The following is a 19,515-nucleotide window of genomic DNA, read 5'->3' as shown; positions in this document are numbered from 1 at the left end:
GATATATGTGTTACATATAAATGCATACATACACTATTAACATTCACAGATATGTGGATATAGATATAGAGGAGTAGTATTCACTGAAATATTTACTTCCGGGATTCCTGGGTGGCGCAGCGCTTTGGCGCCTGCCTTTGGACCAGGGCGCGATCCTGGAGACCCGGGATCGAATCCCACATCGGGCTCCCGGTGCATGGAGCCCGCTTCTCCCTCTGCCTGTGTCTCTGCCTCTCTCTCTCTCTCTCTCTCTCTGTGACTATCATAAATAAATAAAAATTAAAAAAAATTTTTTTAAATAAAAAAATAAAAAAGAAATATTTACTTCCCTGTCAGCAGAGAGAACCTAGAAGCAATAAGATTCCAGTGGCAACAAACACACTTAGTGTCTAGATCTTGGTTTCCAATACCATTTCCCAGTAAAAGGAAGCAGGGCTCCTTGGAGAAATGGCTGACTCTAGATCTAGGGCATCTTGGGCCAGAAAGTAAGGATATGCTCTATAAAGCACAATGATGGAAGTATGTCAAAGGGACAATGTAGCCAAAGTAGGAACAATTTTAGCAACAAAATAAAGTGGTATTGGATTATAAAGGAAAGTATAAAATAAGTATCCATGAGTCCTTACCAATATGAATAAACAATTCAAAAAGTAAATGGGGGAGAAGAGACAAATTCTTCATGCAGAAGAATTATTTTTTTTAAGATTTCTTTATTTTAGAGAGAGAGAGAAAAGGAGAGAGTGCATGAGCCGGGAGAGGGGCAAAAGGAAAGGGGAAGCAGATTCCCCTCTGAGCACAGAGACTGATGTGGGGCTTGATATAGGGCTCAATCTCAATGCTGAGATCATGACCTGAGCTGAAACCAAGAGTGAGACAGAGGCTTTAACTGACTGAGCCACCCAGGTGCCCCTTCCATGCAGAAGAATTATAAACAATTTATGTAGATACCCTGCTCTTAAGAAAGTGGAGCATAACTCCCTACTCCTTAAGTGTAGGCTGTGCATGGTGACTTCCTTCAAAAAAGCACAGTATACAAAAGGGGAGAAAAACTTTATAGAAGAGAAACGTGACAAGCACTGCCTCAGCCAGATGATCATGGTTAACATCAATAGTGATAATTCATGTTAAGAGTATATACCTTCAGTATGATATGATGAGAATGACATTTTATCTCTATGGTCTTCCTCCTTAAAACCTATAACCCCAGTCTAAGCATGAGAAAAACATTAGACAAATCTCAATTTGGGGATATTCCACAAAATACCTGTCCAATACTCCTCAAAACTGTCAAGGTCATGAAAAACAAGGTAAGTCACAGCCAAGAAGAGCCTAAGGGGACATGCCAACTAAATGTCAGGATGGCCTCTAGATGCACTTGCTATTCCTGGGACAGAATGCTAAGGTGGGATTGGAGGCACCAACAGACATGTAATCCAAAGACTAGGAAAGCATCTGCATGAGTACAGTTGTGGCTCCCACCAATTTTCCTGTCTGTGATATTATAGGCTGAAATTCTTTTTTTTAAAAAGATTGATTGATTGATTGGGGGATGGGCAGGGAGGAGGTGCAGAGGGGGAGGGAGAGGGAGAAGCAAACTCCATGCTGGGCTTGGAGCCAGCACAGAGACCCTAAGATCTTGACCTGAGCCAAAACCAAGCTTGACCCACTGAGCTACCCAGGTACCCCTCAGGCTGAAATTCTTTTTTTTTTTTTTTTTTAAAGAAACACATCTTTATTTATTTATTTATTTATTTATTATTTTTTATTTATGATAGTCACAGAGAGAGAGAGAGTCACAGAGAGTCACAGAGACATAGGCAGAGGGAGAAGCAGGCTCCATGCACCGGGAGCCCGACGTGGGATTCGATCCCGGGTCTCCAGGATCACGCCCTGGGCCAAAGGCAGGCGCCAAACCACTGCGCCACCCAGGGATCCCTCAGGCTGAAATTCTTGATATGACCGTGCCACACAGATAAAGCTCCAGGCTGGGGTTGCAACCATGATTAGGAAATTAGGTTCCGGAAACAGAACTGAATTGGCATTCTACTCTACCATTTAACTTGTTACTTCGAGAAGATTGCTAAACCTCTCTGTGCCTCTTTTCTCATCAAACTTAAAATAAGAATTATAATTGTAACCACCATCATCACAGTGTTTGTGGGGAGCATATAAGATAAAGTATGTAGGGTGCTTGGCTTAGTACTTGGCCCTTAGTTCTCAATAAATGTTAGCCCTTTACTGTTGTGCTTTGTATGATTCATTTAGTATATGTGTTTTCCCTTGACAGAATATAGGAAAATTGTTGTGTTTTTTTTTTTTTTTTTTTTTAGAATATAGGAAAATTGTTAACCAAGTATCGGGAAATGGAAAAGACAAGAGGAGGTGTTATCACAGAGGTACACACTACAGGGAGCAGCTACCACACTATAATGGAGGATCAAAGAAAAGAAGTTCAGGTGGTGGTGGTGGTGCTTTTAATAGCTTTATTGAGGATAATTTACATATCATAAAATTTGTCCAATGAAAGTGTATGTAATGCTTCAGTGACTTTTCAGTAAACGTCTACAATTGTGCAATCATCACCACAATCCAGTTTTGGAACATTTCTATCACCTTCCCAAATTCTCTCACGTCCCTTTTCCTTTAGTCCTGGCCCCCGCGCCTAGCCCCAGGCAACTGATTTCCACCTCCATAGATTCTACTGTTAAGTTTTGAAAACTTCAGTAGTAAAAAGAGGTCATGCAAAACAGATGCTATTTAGGAACAGGTTCAAAACATTTTGTGCTCTTTTTACGTAAGCTCTACACCCAAGGTGGGGCTTGAACTCACAGCCCGAGATCAAGAGTCTCATACCCTACTGACTGAGCCAGCCAGGTGCCATCAGACCTATTTTAAAATTATCACAAGCTTGGGACATCCGGGTGGCTCAGTGGTTGAGCATCTGCCTTTGGCCCAGGGCGTGATTCCAGGATCCGGAATCAAGTCCCACGTCGGGCTCCCTGCATGGAGCCTGCTTCTCCCTCTGCCTGTGTCCCTGCCTCTGTGTGTGTGTGTTTCTCATGAATAAATAAATAAAATTTTAAAAATAGATGAATGAATGAATAAATAAATAAAATTGTCACAAGTTTAAAGTTGTTTAAAAGTTGGTTATAGTTTTAGGTAACGTGGAACTCACCATAAAGCAACATCAAAAATTAAAAGGGACGCGGGGTGGACTGTGGGCCGCCGGGGTCGGTGAAGGATCTCAAGATGGCTGGGTGAAAACTTGCTCTAAAAACCATTGACTGGGTAGCTTTTGGGGAGATCATACCCCGAAACCAGAAGGCCATTGCCAACTGCCTGAAATCCTGGAATGAGATGCTTACCTCCAGGTTGGCTACTCTTCCTGAGAAACCACCTGCTATCGACTGGGCTTACTACAAGGCCAATGTGGCAAAGGCTGGCTTGGTAGATGACTTTGAGAAGAAGTTTAATGCCCTGAAGGTTCCTGTGCCAGAGGATAAATACACTGTCCAGGTGGATGCTGAGGAAAAAGAAGATGTGAAAAGCTGTGCTGAGTTTTTGTCCCTCTCAAAGGCCAGGATTGAAGAATATGAAAAAGAGCTGGAGAAGATGAAGAACATAATTCTATTTGATCAGATGACTATTGAGGACCTGAATGAAGTCTTCCCAGAAACCAAATTAGACAAGAAGAAGTATCCCTATTGGCCTCACAAGCCAATTGAAAATTTATAAACTTGAGTTGAGGAGAAAGCAGCCCCGGCCCTCATATTGTAAACATTGGACATTAAAAATAATGATACGGAAAAAAAAAATAAAAAAAATAAAAAATAAAAATAAAAAAAAAATAAATAAAAGGGACGCGGGTAAGATGAGAAGCAGCTCCACCTAGGGGCGGCTTGCGGGGCGACCCCGTCCCACCTGGGGCGGAATCGCAGCACACCTGCGCCCCCCTCTACGCGGCTTCGCCCCGGCGCAGGCGCAGTGACTCTGGTTTGCGCCGAAAGGGCGGGGCGCGCAGCCCGAGCGGGAGTTCACATCGATCGCGAGCGCGTAGCGATTGCTTCTGTCTGTTGTTTAGTTATGGCGCCGGCGACGAGGCTGAGAGGCGGCGGGAACCCGGGCGGGGGTCTCGCTCTGTGCTGACCGCGACCTGGGGCACACGGGGCTATGGAGGAGCCCGGCTCGTTGGTCACGGGAGACCGCGCCGGTGGCCGCAGGTGGTGCTTGCGGCGGGCCAGGATGAACGCCGAGTGGCTGCTGCTGGAGGACGGAAACGAGGTGAGGGGGAGGGGCCCTGGGGCGGGGGACCGGGTTGGAGGCAGCGGGGCCGGGGCGTCCGGGCGGGAGGGATGAATGGAGCGGGGAGGTGGGGGCGGGCCGGAGCGGAGACAAGTGAAGGCGGGTCGGGGGTCGAGGTGCGAGGTGTTTGGGGTCGACTGGGGACCGCTCGGGAGGAAAGATGGCCCCTTTGAGAGCGGCCTGCGCCTGCGGGGCGACCTTGGGCGGGAGGCCGGGTTGCGGGGAGGCGCTGGAGGGAGGGGCTGGGCGAGCCGCGGGCGTGGGAGCTGAGCCGACCAGCTGGCTTGGGAGGGGCCTGGGGCGGCGCGGGGTCGGGTCGCGCCCAGCCCTGAGGGGCCCAGTCCACCTCTACCGCGAGTGACCAACAGCCGGGGGTCCGGGTTGGTGGGTGGGGGCAGCGGGAAAGCATGAACTTTCTCGAGTTTAGTTTGAAAAACACTGAGTTTGGGTCATGTCCCTTCAGATGCACGCACTGTAATGTAAAACTGTCTTCCTTTCCAACCCTTGGGGCAAATCGACGCTCTAGGAGGATCCACATTTTATCCTGTGAGCCTTTTTTTTTTTTTTTTTTAACTAAAACAGTTGATAATTTTATTTTCACATTTCACAATACAAATGAAAATTGCCCTTTTTTTTGGGGGGGGGGTGTCCCACTACTCCCCTGCAAAAACTATTCTCTCTTTGATAGGAAGGGGAAGCAAGTCTTCCTTGTCATGCTGTTAGAAAACACCCAGAGAAAAAAAAAAAAAAAAAAAAGAAAACACCCAGAGACACAGCACCAGGATATCCTGGTGAAGTAGAACAAGTAATATAAAATGAATATAAAGAGGTTTCTGTCTCTCCTTATCTGTCTGGTCGAGTCATTCCTTGCGGAGTGGGCACCATCATGGGACGGGCAGGAGGTCTCATCATTGGGGGCCCAGGCATCATTGGCATGCGGCCTCCCAAAGGTGGCCTCATTCCAGGAGCAGGTCCCACTGGCATCATCCCAGGAGGAGGAGGGCCCATCATTGGCATCATGGGAGGGCCCCTCAAAGGGGGGGCCGGCATCATACCAGGGCGAGGAGGCCCCAGGAGACTGGGGGGAGGTGGGATCATTGCCCCTGCAGGAGGAGGAGCAGAGAATGGAGTAGGAGGTACTTTTCCTTGTTGAAATGCTGGGTTGTTTTGTTGATGAGGCTCTGAGCCTGCTCTTCATCCATTTCTGATAGTAGTCTTTCACATTCTCTTTGTGTTTCCTACCACTGCAGTGTGTCTTTCTCACAGATGGAGAGCCATGGGTGAGGTATGTTGTCGCAGTAGTCACAATAAAACTTGGGCATGTTGCTCTGCAGGCCATTGGCCACTCCGTCCCCTGTAGTGTTTTCTATTGCAGTCATGAAAGCAAAAAAGAAACGAGAGAAGGTGAAGCATGGCTCCAGTTGAGGGCAGTTGGGGTGGTGGTTTAGAGAGGGTGCTAGAAGAGGAGGCAGAGAGAGTTAGAGTGCAATCAGCTTGGAAAGGAGAGCTGGATCAGGGACCAGCTTGTGGTGGTGACTGGGAACCATTGGGTGTTGGAAATAATTTGTAGGAAAGATAAGTCTTGATCATTGTGTACATTGAGCTAGATTGTTTCTGCAAGGTACATAGTCTCAATTCAGTCTCCCAAATATTTATTATTTATGGTTTTTTTCCTGTGTTATGAGAGGGATAAATAATAGCAACTTTGCCCTCAAAGAATTTATTGCTTGAATGGAGAAAGACACTTTTATACAGTGAAGTATCTGAGAACAGCTATGCAGGCTGTACAATCAAATGCCAAGATCTAGATTATTTAGCACTATCCTAGAACAGTGGTTCCTCCAGTCAGGAGATTCAGGTCTAGCCTTAACTTGCTAGATCAGGAGGTTTTATTTTTATTTTACCTATTTTTTTTTATCAGGTTTTATTTATTTTTTAAAAAGATTTTATTTATTTATTCATGAGAGAGACAGAGAGAGAGGCAGAGACACAGGCAGAGGGAGAAGCAGGCTCCATGCAGGGAGCCCGATGTGGGACTCAATCCGGGGTCTCCAGGATCACATTCTGGGCCAAAGGCAAGGCTAAACCAGTGAGCCACCGGGGCCACCCTGATCAGGAGGGTTTTTTTTTTTTTTTTTTTTTTTTTGTGGGGTTTTTTTTTGTTTTTTTTTTTTTTTATTAGTGTGGTGTGAAAAATGATCAGGAGGTTTTAAAGGGTTACTTGTGTGCTGTAATTTGAAGAACACCAAGAGGACCCCTCTGCCCCAATCTCTTTTTCTCTTTAGGTATCAGTGCCTAAAAGTCCACATTAGGCACACATTCATTTTTTTTTTTTTAAGATTTATTTATTTATGATAGACATAGAGAGAGAGAGAGGCAGAGACAAAGGAGGAGGGAGAAACAGGCTCCATGCCGGGAGCCCGACGTGGGACTCGATCCCGGGACTCCAGGATTGCGCCCCCGGCCAAAGGCAGGCGCTAAACCACTGAGCCACCCAGGGATCCCCCACACATTCATTTTTTTTAAAAAGATTTTATTTGTTTATTTATAGTATGAGAGAGAGCGTGCACCCGTGCGCAGAGAGAATCTTTTTTTTTTTTAAGATTTTATTTATTTATTCGTGACAGACAGACAGAGAGAGAGAGAGAGAGAGAGGCAGAGACACAGGCAGAGGGAGAAGCAGGCTTCATGCCGGGAGCCCGATGTGGGACTCGATCTCGGGATTCCAGGACTGCACCCTGGGCCAAACAGGCACCAAACCGCTGAGCTACCCAGGGATCCCCCTTTTTTTTCTAAGATTTATTTATTTATTTATTCATGAGAGACAGAGAAAGAGAGATAGAGGCAGAGACACAGGCAGAGAGAGAAGCAGGCTCCATGCAGGGATCCTGACATGGGACTTGATCCCGCTACTCCGGGATCACGCCATGAGCCAAAAGCAGACACTCAAGCGCAGAGCCATCCAGGTGTCCCAAGAGAGAGAGAATCTGAAGCAGATTCCCCGCTGAGCACAGAGCTGGACTTCGGCTCCATTTCACCACCTCAAGATCATGACCTGAGCCAAAACTGAGTTGGATGCTCTACCTCCTGAGCCACGCAGGCACCCCTAGGCACACATTATTTTAGTTTGAGCACTGACCTTTCCCTTCCTGGCTTTTTCCAGAAGCATTTACCTTTGAGAAGTTTAACAAATGAAGATTTTTTTTTTTTTTACTTTTTTTTTTTTTTTTAAGATTATTTATTTATGATAGACATAGAGAGAGAGCGAGGTAGAGACACAGCAGGAGGAAGAAGCAAGTTCCATGCCGGGAGCCTGATATGGGACTCGATCCCGGGACTCCAGGATCACGCCCAGGCCAAAGGCAGGCGCTAAATCGCTGAGCCACCCAGGGATCCCCAACAAATGAAGATATTAACATCTGGATATTAGTAGCTGTACTTTACTTTGTTTCGGGCTTGGGCTTTTACATGTATTTCTTAATTTGAGCCCTGCAAATGTTCCACACTCAAACACAGTCTTATAAAATACTTAGTCAAATGTTACTGTTCTTTTGGAATGTGAAGGTGGGTAAGGACAATGGCTTGCAAAAATTGTTGTAAATTGAAACAACCCTCAAGTTTTGCATTGATGATTTGTTGGCATTTTTACTGGGAAATTTACTTTTATGTGCAAACGATGCTGGGATATCCAGATAAGTTCACCACAGACTCTTTGCTGTACCTAGGTAAATTGTAGGACCAGACAGTAAAGGGAAGGGTGAAAAAGAGTCGTTCCTTACTTCCCTGGATTCAGATTCTATAGGAGGCTATTTCAGAAAAAGGCACTCATCTTCCTTTTCTGTAATACTTTATCCAGACAGCTCACAATGGCAATACTGTCTCTTCTCAAGTATTAAAATGGATATGGAATACTTCCTTTATTAGAAATAAAGCTACCAGGGTGCCTGGGTGGCTCAGTTGGTTAAGCAGCTGACTCTTGATTTCAGCTCAGATCATGATCTCAGGGTTGTGAGATCGAGCCCCACATCAGGCTCCCTGCTCAGCTCTCTTTCAAATAAAAATATTTAAAAAAAAAAAAGAAAGCTGCCTACATGAAAATTCTTACTCCTCCAGAATGACAGATAAATCCTTAAACGTTCCATCTTTAAAATTTTTTAAATTAATTAATTATTTTAAGTAGGCTGCACGCCCAACATGGAGCTTGAACTCACGACCCTGTGATCAAGAGGCAACCCTGAGATCAAGAGGCACATGCCCTAGGGCCCAGCCAACCAGATGCCCCTAAACATTCCATTTTTAAAAGATATATGTTTATATAAAGAATATATATATAGAATATATATATTCTAAATATATATATATATATATATATAAAGTCAGAGGAACTTGGATAGTAAGTGGAATTTCTGGCTAGCTGTTCAAAAAACTGAAGAAATTAAGTCAGATTGTAAGTTCCTGGCTGCTGCTCTGTAGTTTCTAGTGGTAATAACCCAGTTTCCAACTTCTGACCTAAAAAAATGCTCATCCTAGAATCTGGGAGGACTCATAAGCTCTATTCTTCCATTCACTCACACTTATTAAGCTCTGTCTGTACAGAGATACAGTGGTACACAAGATAGATAAGTCCCTGTTTATGAAATTTATATTCTAGTAAGGGGTGGAGAATAGGTAAAGCAAACAATGATTTTGGATTGTGACAAATGCATGCTAACAACATTAAGGAATACAGTGGTAGGGGAGGGAGCAAGCAACAACTTTAGGGTAATCAGGGCAGGCCTTTGAGGAGCTGAAACTTGAAAGATGAGAAGGAGCCCATGCAGATGTCTCAGAGAAGACTTCTAAGTAGAAGGGACTGGAGAAAAGGCCCTCCGGTAGTGATGTTTCTGACTGTGGTATAAGACTAAAGAATTGGAGGGGGTTAGGACATTCAGGCCTTGTAGGCTATGGAAGGAAGAGTGGATTGTTAATATAGTTTGGAAAGAAGGGAAATGGTCTGATTTAAAGTTTTTACGTTACCACCCCAACTGCTGTGTGAAGAATGAAGTTGGTCTGAGTGAGGGAGTACAGGGCAGGAGCAAAAACAGCTGGAGATCACATTGTTTGGACTAAGGTATTGGCCATAGAGATAGAATTGAACAGATTTAGAATATATTTGAATTACAACCAGTAGAATTTACTGCTGATTTGAATATGAGAAGAATCAAAGATGGCTTCCAGTTTGGGGCTAAGCAGTTGCTTGGATGGTAGTGTCAGTTACTGAGATGAGAGTTATAGGGGAAGAACAGATCGGAGGGACAAGGAGTAAGTATCATGGAGGTCTTAGAGGGACTGAGGAAGACAGGCATGATTCTGAAAGACTTTCAAAAGGAACAAAATGGGTAGCTTTTCGAAAACCACAGACCATTTGGCTTAATGTTCCCAGCTAAGGTTGTTGTGCTATAGGATTTGGTGTCACATACCAACTGGTATCAAGTCATTATGGAGGTGGCTTGTAGGCCAAGAAGAATAAACAGGACATTCTAAGATCTGGATTTCAGGAGAATTTCATTTTCTCCCTTGACAGGGTTATCATAAACTCTACTGGTCTATCAGAAATGTATGGTAGGTGAGAAGTGAGGCTTCTTGGGCAGCCCGGGTGACTCAGCAGTTTAGCGCCGCCTTCAGCCCAGGGTGTGATCCTGGAGACCTGGGATCAAGTCCCATGTCGGGCTCCCTGCATGGAGCCTGCTTCTCCCAATGCCTGTGTCTCTGCCTCTGTGTGTGTGTGTGTGTGTCTCATGAATAAATAAATAAAATAAAATAAAATAAAATAAAATAAAATAAAAGAATTGAGACTTCTTTTGCAACCTTTTCCAGAGGCTCTCATGCTGTATTCAAGGATAAGATAGAAAATATGGACTCAGTGCAAAGACTTTTGATTGAATTACAACTGGTTAAAGGTGTACCCAGATTATGTGGTATAATGTTTACTATGCTTTCCTGGGAGTTTTGCCTTTGGCTACATCCTGTTTCAATCTTTTTATCTGTGTCTTAAATGAATGTACATAAGGCTTCATATCAATTTGGTGGATGAGTCAAAGCTGGAAGGGATATTGAGTATGTCTGATGGCAGATTAAAAATTCAGAAAGGTCTTGACAAGTTCATGTGATAGGCTGAACTAACAAGATGAAATTTAACAGGAATCAATGTAAGGTCCTGCACTCGAATCCAAATTTACCAACTAGTCAAGTATAGGACAGAAGAGCCATGACTTAGCATAGCAATTCTTGGAGGAGGGTTAGACCAAGAAATTTAATCATTCCTAAGCCTGAGGATACATTGGCAGCACGACAGATCTGCTATGAAAGCTAATGCAGTTTATATGCTCCAATGATGATATCTAGAACTGGGAAAGTGATGCTTGCATTTGACTGTGTTATAAAAATTATTTTTTTAATGTGGCATCTAGGAATAAAAATAAATCAGGAGTCTCTTCACAGATCTGTTAGGATAGCAAAGAGATGCAAACCCATGCCATGGGAGTTAGGTTTGAAGTAACTGGGAAAATAGGGCTACGAAAAGAGAAGACTATGTAGACACTTTACAGCTGTCAAGCGGAACGGGGATTGGAGATTTTCTCATGGTGTTCAGGGCAGAGCCAGGGCCAAAGGATGGAATTTATAGGGAGAAAGATGCCAAGTCAAGGCCATTGAAAAATTGGAAGGACTGCCTTGTATAAAGTCTGTAGTTCTTGGTAGTGTTTAAGACTAGTTGAAGAGGGTGTGTAGAAAGGATTTCTCCATCTTACGATGAAAGTTCAAGGTCCCCAGCTCCAACATTCCATAATTAACTTCATTCAGCTGTCTCTTCTTATCAGAACTTCTTGCCTTTTTCTACCTGGTGGCCCTTGTGATAGCTGAAGGAGATAGCTGCTAAGTTCTTTGGGTTTCACAAGAGGCTGGTTTCATAAGTCAAGACATGTGAATATTGCTGGTTGACAAGATTGTAAAGGACCTCCCTTTGCAGCAAAATGACCGATTATGTCTCTTACATTGTTGTCTTCCTAGGTGACCATAGGGCGAGGATTTGGTGTCACATACCAACTGGTATCAAAAATCTGCCCTCTGATGATTTCCCGAAACCACTGTGTTTTGAAGCAGAACGTCGAGGGCCAGTGGACAATTATGGATAACAAGGTACAGGAATCCATAGATGCTTAATGACTTTTACTGAATTTTCGTTTAGTTTTAAATTACTTTTTTGTGTGTGCATAATACAGAATACAAAATTGAGAGGTCTGAAAGTTATCCGCTCCTGTAGCCACCCAGTTGTCTTCTGCATAGACAACCATTTCTCTATGCTACCAGAGATTAGATTATGCCAAAATGATTTCTAATAACTTGAATGAAAGTTCATTACTTTGAAGAAACACCTGAAGTGGGGCAGTAGGTCCTGTTCCAGAAACTAGACTAAGTTACTGGAGGAATTGGCCTTTGTGAGTCATAGATCCAAAGACCTGGGGAATCTGATGAATATTCTGGAGTATACCTGTGGTTCAGAGGAGGAAGGAGTTGAGCTGACTGCACTTAGCTCCTTCCCTTCCCTGTGCCTTTCCATCAGACTCCCACCCTCCTATTAATCCGTTTTACATATTTGTGTTTTGCGGAAGAGTTCCTTCAAATAAAGGATTTTCCTACTTTAAACAAATTTGAAAATCACTGGTCTGGTGTGAATACTAAGGGAGGTGAAAAATAGTGTGTTTACATTAGCAATTAGGAAATACCTAAAGTACAGATAGACAAGCACCTAGGGATACTATGAAAATAGAGACTGTGCACTGAGAAAAATTCCAATGTTGACAGCTAAGGCATTAGGAAGTAGGAAATGTCTTCAGACACCATCTTCCACTGCTCTGGTTGGAAGGCTTGTAAAGACATCTGTTAGAAGGAAGGGTAGTGAATGGTCTGAGACCAGTTCTGAGGTGTGTGTGGGGGTTACCCTCATACCACCAAGCAGTGCTTGGGACACCAGTGTCCCGCTATCACCTCAGTTCTGATAGCATCAGATTCCACAGGTTAACACGTACTCTTCTGACCAGCGGCTATAGATTGGAGGCTCTAAGGACACGTCCTTCCTTGGACTTCAGATGCTAGTCACAAGTCTAAACTGTTTACTTGTACTTCTAACCAGCTGGAACCAACTGGTTCTAGTGGCCTCCTCCCCCCCCCCTTTGGATTTTATTAATTAGCCAAACTGGCTCACAGAACTCAGGGAAACATTTGCTTCTGTACCGGTTTATTATGAAAGGATAGGATAAAGGATATAGATGAACATCCAGATGGAAGAGATGTGTAGGGCAAGGTATTCAGGAAAGAGCACAAAGCTTTCACATCCTGTCTGGGTGTCCCACTCAACACCTCTGTGCATGCAGTCACCAACCCAGAAGCTCTCTGAACCCATCCTTTTGAGTTTTTATGGAGGCTCTCTTACATAGCATGATTGATGAAATCATTGACCATTGGTGATCAATTCAGTGTCCAGCCCTTCTCTCCTCTCAGGAGGTTAGGGCCGGGACTGAAAGTTTTCAATCCTCTAGTCACAGAGTTGGTTATCCTAGCAGTTAGACCCCATTCATAGGTGAACTGAGAGTTGCATCATCAACATAACAAAAGACACTTTTCTGTCTCACCACTTAGGAAATTCCAAAAGTTTTTAGAAGCTCTGTGCTAGAAAAAGAGATAAAGACCCAATATGTATTTCTTATTACACTTGGTATCCCTGCAGGCAGGCTTAAAACTGCTGGATTTGGGTGCGTGGGTGGCTCAGTTGGTTAAGCATCTGCCTTTGGCTCAGGTTGTGATTCCAGGGTCCTGGGATGAAGTCCCCTACTCTGTGGGGAGCCTGCTTCTCCCTCTCCCTCTGCCCTTCCTCTCCCCCCCATTCTCTCTCTCTCTCTCTCAAGTAAAATCTTCAAAAAAAAAAAAAAAAACAAAGCAGATAATAAACTGCTAGATTAAGCTGTTGAGAACTACCTTCCTGATTAGGATTGAGTTGGCACTGTGTGGAAGGAGAGGGTATAAGTGCTGAGTAAATTGTTTTGGCACTCTTGGCAAGGTATTATGAGCAGAATAGAGATTGGCACTGAAAAGGGAGCCTCAGAGATGATCAAGTTTAACCTCTTCTGGGAACAGATGGATCTGAGGCCCAGAGAGATAAATTTACTTGCCCGGGGCCTTCTAACTCAGTGGTTGAATAAGTGAATGAGCCAGGGCTCAAACATAAATAAGTCTCTACTATGTGCTATTGTCAAACACTAGTGAAGTAAGTATACTGATTTGCTTTATGCCCTGCTTTTGGAAAGTTCATATTATCCATCCTACACTTTGCTTTTACAAAACACCTACTTTGGTGCCTGTATTTGCTAGTGAAAAGAAATTGGAAGAGGATTTTCACTTGTACCAAAAAAGGGCAAAAATAGCATTTAACATTTGTTTTGCAGTGAGCTGTTACAGAGGCAGTGCGCAGCAGAGCATTGAGAGTGGCCCTGCTAAGGTCTTTCCCAGGGAACTGCACTCAACATCTCAGCATCAAGGTGCCATAGTTTTGAACTATGTCTGCGAGCATCTGTGCTTTAATAATCTCGATTTATTTTGTGCATCTGTTATCAAGCGATGTCCTGAGGTATCAGAAAAGCCTAAGAGAGGTTATATTTTGGATATGGGAACAATAAAAAAAATTTCCATATAAGTTAATGGTAATTGCTTCTTTGCTTTTACACCGTTGGCTTATGAAGAAAGGCTTCATGGGAACACTACTTTTGGACAGCAAGGGAAACCTGTACTGGTTGTATGATTTTAAAAAAAAATTAATGATGCATATTTAAGTTATAGAGGCCAGCTTTTAAAGCCCCCTGCAATCGCTTTTTCAGACCACCTTAGAAAAAGATATTTTCCTTATCAAAGTTGGCTGAGAAATGGGGTTGTGGTATTAGGTGAGTTCTGTGGTGCTTCTCTCCTTGATTATGTGCAGTTTGGATGTACTCCATGTATGGGATAGCAGATTTTGAGAAGTAGGGAAGCCACCCGCTGGTTTTAGTGTTCCCTGAACATCAGCCTCAGGGTCACAGAGGCAGCCCGTGCCAGCCACAGATCAAGACTGTACTTCTGGGCTGCTGTCCAGCGTCTGCTGTGTACCTGTGTACCCTTTCTTCTAGGGCTGTTGTTACCACGAGACTCCTCTCTTAGGTCTCAGACCGATAATACAGAGGGAAGGTAGGCTCTTGATTCTTCCAAGTCTTTTCTGGTTTAAGCCTCTTAGCTCTGATTCCATTTGTGAGGTAACTGATTTTTAAGAGAAGCCGTGACTCAAATGTTTTGATGTAGCAACTGTTCTTACAGGTAAAAGCACTCCTCCCACCTTTTTTCCCCCCCTTAACAGATGTTCCTTTTCTTTGTGGCTTCTTTTCTGGCATGATGCCTTGGCAGCAGTCCTCTTCTTCCAATGAAGGATTTGAATTTCAGGTGCAGGACATTATTGTTTTGATCATATTTGAAGTCATTTGCCAAGTCTTTTTAAGAGGTAGAGATTTCTAATAATTCAAAACTCAGAACTACACTCTTTCTTCATTAAATGGTCTCTCTTATATGCTGGAATGGCCAGAAACTGAAAGCTTAAGTACAGATCCAAAAATTGCAACAAATGCAATTTTAGTTTTAAATTGACTTAAGGAAAGAAAAACCTTGGAGGACTGCTGACTCTGCACAAAAATGTTGTAGTTGTGTACATTTCAGTTGAAAAGCTCTTCAGATAGCTCATCTTATGTATTAATGTCTAGCTCTTTCAGAAAATTGGTTGTTTTAGAGTCAGCCTAAAATGCCTTATTGGGTTTGCTTGTGTCAAGTCCTCGAGACTCAGGCATGTTGTTTAAACCTTTCTCATTCTTCTCCTCCTCTCATGTTGTTACTCGCCTGCTCCCTGGTGATTCCTGCCTTCATGCTTCTGTACGCTCTGGCATTTAATGTCTGTGATGAATCAGACTATCTATGAACAATCCTTGTTGCTTGGGACAGTTCAGCTTCTGGTCTTCCAGCAGCTAGAGCAGTGACTCTCAACCCCTTTTCCAGTTTTTGTGCTTACCTGGGGTTCTTTTAAAAAATACTGCTGGTATCACATTAAAATTAACCCCCATTCATCAAAAGACACCATTCAGAGAATGAAAGGCAAACTCAGAGTGGAGATAATTGCCACACATAACCGATGAAGGACTTATGTTTGAATACGTACAGAACTCCAAATCAGTAAGAAAAAGAAAGATAACCCAGTTTTGAAAATGGCAAGAGCCAGGCACTTCACAAAAGATTATATCCAAATGTTCAGTATCCATGAGAAGTTGTTCAGCCTCTTTAGTGATCAGGGAAATGCAAATTAAAACCACAATGGGATACCACTACCTATCTGCCAGAGTGGCTAAAATTAAATATTGACAATGCCAGGCATTAGTAAGGATGGGGGCAAATAGTCTTTGGATAGAACTATAAATTGGCACAACCATTATGAAAAATTATTTGGCATTATTTATTAGTTACGAGGTATATGTATATACCTCATGACAATATTTTCACTACCAAGGAAACAACCCAAGTGTTCATCAACAGTAGATACAGTCTTTTTTTTTTTAAGTTTTTTTAAATTTATTTATTCATGAGAAACACAGAGAGAGAGAGAGAGGCAGAGACACAGGCAGAGGGAGAAGCAGGCTCCATGCAAGGAGCCTGATACGGGACTCGATCCCCAGTCTCCAGGATCACACCCTGGGCTGCAGGAGGCGCTAAACTGCTGTGCCACCCGGGCTGCCCTAGATACAGTCTTATAGTGAAACACTGTACTAGAATGAATATGAATGAACTATATTCAACGGCATGGATAAATCTCACAAACAATGTTGTGTGAAAGAAGACACAGAAGAATACTTGTTATATGATGTCATTTATATAATTGTCAAAACTAATGTGTCATATTAAGCCAGACTAGTAGTTCCTTTATGGAGGGGGAGGGGCTTAGTGACTAGAGGGAAGAGAGAGGGCGGGGTGTTCTGGGATGCTGAGAATGTGGATTTTTTTTTTTAACCTTGTGGTAGTTACACTGAGATGTTCACTTTGTGATTATTCATCTAGTTGTACATTTATGATTTATGTACTTTTATGTTTGTGTATTATATAATAAAGAATTTCTAATACCAAGTGCTGCTGAGCATGCAGAGTAGCTGGAACCCTTAACCACTGCAGATGAGAACACAATGATACCACCACTTTGAAAAACAGTTTGGCAGGGGTTTTTTTGTTGTTGTTTTTCAAGAAGAAACATTTATTTCTTATAGTTCAGGAGGTTGGCAGGCATCAAAATCAGTGATCAGCCAGGTTTGGTTTCTTTTTTTTTTTTTTAATTTATTTATTTATGATAGTCACACAGAGAGAGAGAGAGAGAGAGAGAGAGAGGCAGAGACATAGGCAGAGGGAGAAGCAGGCTCCATGCACTGGGAGCCCAACGTGGGATTCGATCCCGGGTCTCCAGGATCGCGCCCTGGGCCAAAGGCAGGCGCTAAACCACTGCGCCACCCAGGGATCCCCAGGTTTGGTTTCTAATGAGAACTTATTCTTGGTTTGAAGATGGCTGTCTTTTTTTTTTTTTTTCTTTCTTTTTTTTCTCAAAGGGAGCTGGAGAGAGAGAGAGAGAATCTTCAGCAGGGTCCACACCCAACATGGAGCCCAACAGGGGCTCAGTCTCAAAACCCTGAGGTTATGATCTGAGCCAAAATCAAGAATCAGATGCTTAGCTGACTGTGCCACCTAGGGGCCCCAAAGATGGTTGTCTTCTTGTTTCATTTTCACATGACAGAGAGCAGAGAGTAGAAGCAAACTCTTCCGTTTCTTCTTTTTTTTTCCAGTCTGGCTGTTTCTTACAGTTAAACATACACTGCCTAGCATTCCTGTCCCTGTTCCCCAAATTAATGAAAACTTATCTCACAGAACCCTATATGTGAATGTTTCTGGTGGCTTTACTCATAATCTCCAGAAACTAAAAAAATAAACTAAAAAAAAAAAAAAAAAATAAATAAATAAAATAAACTAGGCAAACTGATATGCCTGTATCCCGGAATGCTATTTAGCAATAAAAATACCAAACTGTTGTGTTTTTTTGTTTTTTAAAGGTTTTGTTTATTTACTCATGAGAGACACAGAGAGAGAGAGAGGCAGAGACACAGGCACAGGGAGAAGCAGCTCCATCCAGGGAGCCCAATGTGGGACTCAATCCCGGGTCTCCAGGATCACGCCCTGACTAAAGGCGGCGCTAAACTGCTGAGCCACCCGGGCTGCCCCCAAACTATTGTTAATGCAACAAAGTGGATAAATCTTAAAGTTATTATGCTAAGTGAAGGAAGCCAGGCTCAAACGGGTGTATTCTTGTGATTCCATTTATTTATTTAAAGAATTTTATTTATTTATTCATGAGACACAGAGAGAGGTGGAGACATAGGCAGAGGGAGAAGCAGACTCCTCACAGGGAGCCCGATGCAGGACTCCATCTCCAGATTGGAATCATGCCCTGAGCCAAAGGCAGACACTCAACTACTGAGCCACCCAGGCGTCCTCTGTGTGATTCCATTTATACAACATTCTGGAAAAGGCAAACCTGAGTAGGGCAGAGAATGAGTAGTTGCCTGGGAATAAAGGAAGGGTTGACTGTAAAGGGGCAGTGTGTCTTGGTACAAATTACACACTTATATAAACCTGACTTTAAAAATCCTAGTCCCCATCTCAGACCAATAAATCTAGCCAGTGTTTCTTTTATAAACATTACCACGTGATTTCACTGTATAATCAAGATTGAGAATCATTGAGGTACATAAATCATTTGGTGAAGAGCAAGAAAACATTGCCTATTGGCTTTGGGTTTCCATTGACCTCAACAACTGATTAAAAATGCTGGAAAGAAAACAAAACAAAACAAAATGCTGGAAAGAGATTGACCATCAAGTAAAGTAATTGGTGTTTAAGTGGGTGCAGGTTATCCTTTTTTTAAATTTATTTATTCATGAGAGACATAGAGAGGCAGAGACACAGGCAGATGGAGGAGAAGCAGGCTCCATGCAAGGACTCAATCCTGGGAATTCAGGATCAGGCCCTGAGCCAAAGGCAGACCCTCAACCGTTGACCCACCCAGGCGTCCCTCTCCTATCTTTTCCCCCCATTGATGGCTAAGAGTCACTGGGCAGGCTTTTCTTTGGTTATCACTTTGCTGCTGCTCTCAGTGCTCAAAATGGGGATTGTGAAAACCACCATCAAGAAAGGCTTGAACACAGTTGGATTTATTTAAACCATTTCATTTTATTATTATTTTTTTTAAGATTTTATTTATTTATTCATGAGAGACACAGAGAGAGGGAGAGGGAGAAGCAGGCTCCATGCAGAGAGCCCGATGTGGGACTCGATCTCGGGTCTCCAGGATCACACCCTGGGCCGAAGGCGGCACTAAACCGCTGAGCCACCCGGGCTGCCCTAAACCGTTTCATTTTAGATCATATCCTGGGCAGTACTGGATTGTACTTACACAGTCATGGTATTTCCAGCCTTTTCTACAGGCACCTTGTGAACAGACCTGATTCAGGGCAAAGTATACCACTAGATGTCACCAAGGAGTGATGAATGGATAATCAGAGGGATCCAAGGGTAAAATGGGATGGGAAAATTTTGAAGTTTATTTTCTGGATCTAAAGGGCTCTGAAAGAGGCAGGTTACTATAGAAGACCAAGTGGAGGGTTTGTAGTATCTCTTGAAAGTTTAGCCCAGCTTTTTAGGAGTTCCTTGTTTGCTCTAGACTTGGACTGCTTCTGTAACCTTCTTATTTAACTTTGTCTTTGAGATTTTTCTTAAATATCTATGCCATGGCAATAGGTGACCTCCTGTGTTATATTACTTTCCCTGAGACCTTTTTCCTGTGTCTAATCTATAATCTGCCATAGAACTGTTCTCAGAGAGAACCTTTTGGCCTTTTTATTTCTGCTAGTGTTGTTTCAGAAGTCAGCAGAATTGATCACTCTTGTTATTTCTCATGCTGAATATGAATAGGAAAATTGGGAGAAGGTTGGCCAGATAAGCCAGGTTAGGCCCAAAGCAGTGAGTTAAAGCCAATCTTTATGTATCTATGTTCATTTTTCTCTCCCTTTCCCCTCTCCC

General features: G+C 43.1%; 1 protein-coding gene and 1 pseudogene across 1 annotated transcript in view; one reads left to right on the top strand and one right to left on the bottom strand.

Moving 5' to 3' along the window:
* Positions 1 to 4,047: 4,047 nt before the first annotated feature.
* The window catches only part of RNF8 (ring finger protein 8), a 34,859-nt gene continuing 19,391 nt past the window's right edge, over positions 4,048 to 19,515 (top strand). The window contains exons 1-2 of the mRNA XM_041771909.1: positions 4,048 to 4,281; positions 11,350 to 11,478. Coding sequence (XP_041627843.1) covers positions 4,171 to 4,281; positions 11,350 to 11,478 — 240 coding nt within the window. The 5' untranslated portion in view covers positions 4,048 to 4,170. The remainder of the gene's footprint in view (positions 4,282 to 11,349; positions 11,479 to 19,515) is intronic.
* Positions 5,146 to 5,624, bottom strand: LOC121500304 (annotated as a pseudogene).

The sequence above is a fragment of the Vulpes lagopus genome, chromosome 1 (assembly GCF_018345385.1).
Source record: "Vulpes lagopus strain Blue_001 chromosome 1, ASM1834538v1, whole genome shotgun sequence".
In the NCBI taxonomy this organism is placed as follows: domain Eukaryota; kingdom Metazoa; phylum Chordata; class Mammalia; order Carnivora; family Canidae; genus Vulpes; species Vulpes lagopus.
The sequence above is the reverse complement of the archived record's forward strand: the minus strand, read 5'-3'. Positions and strand labels throughout refer to the sequence as shown.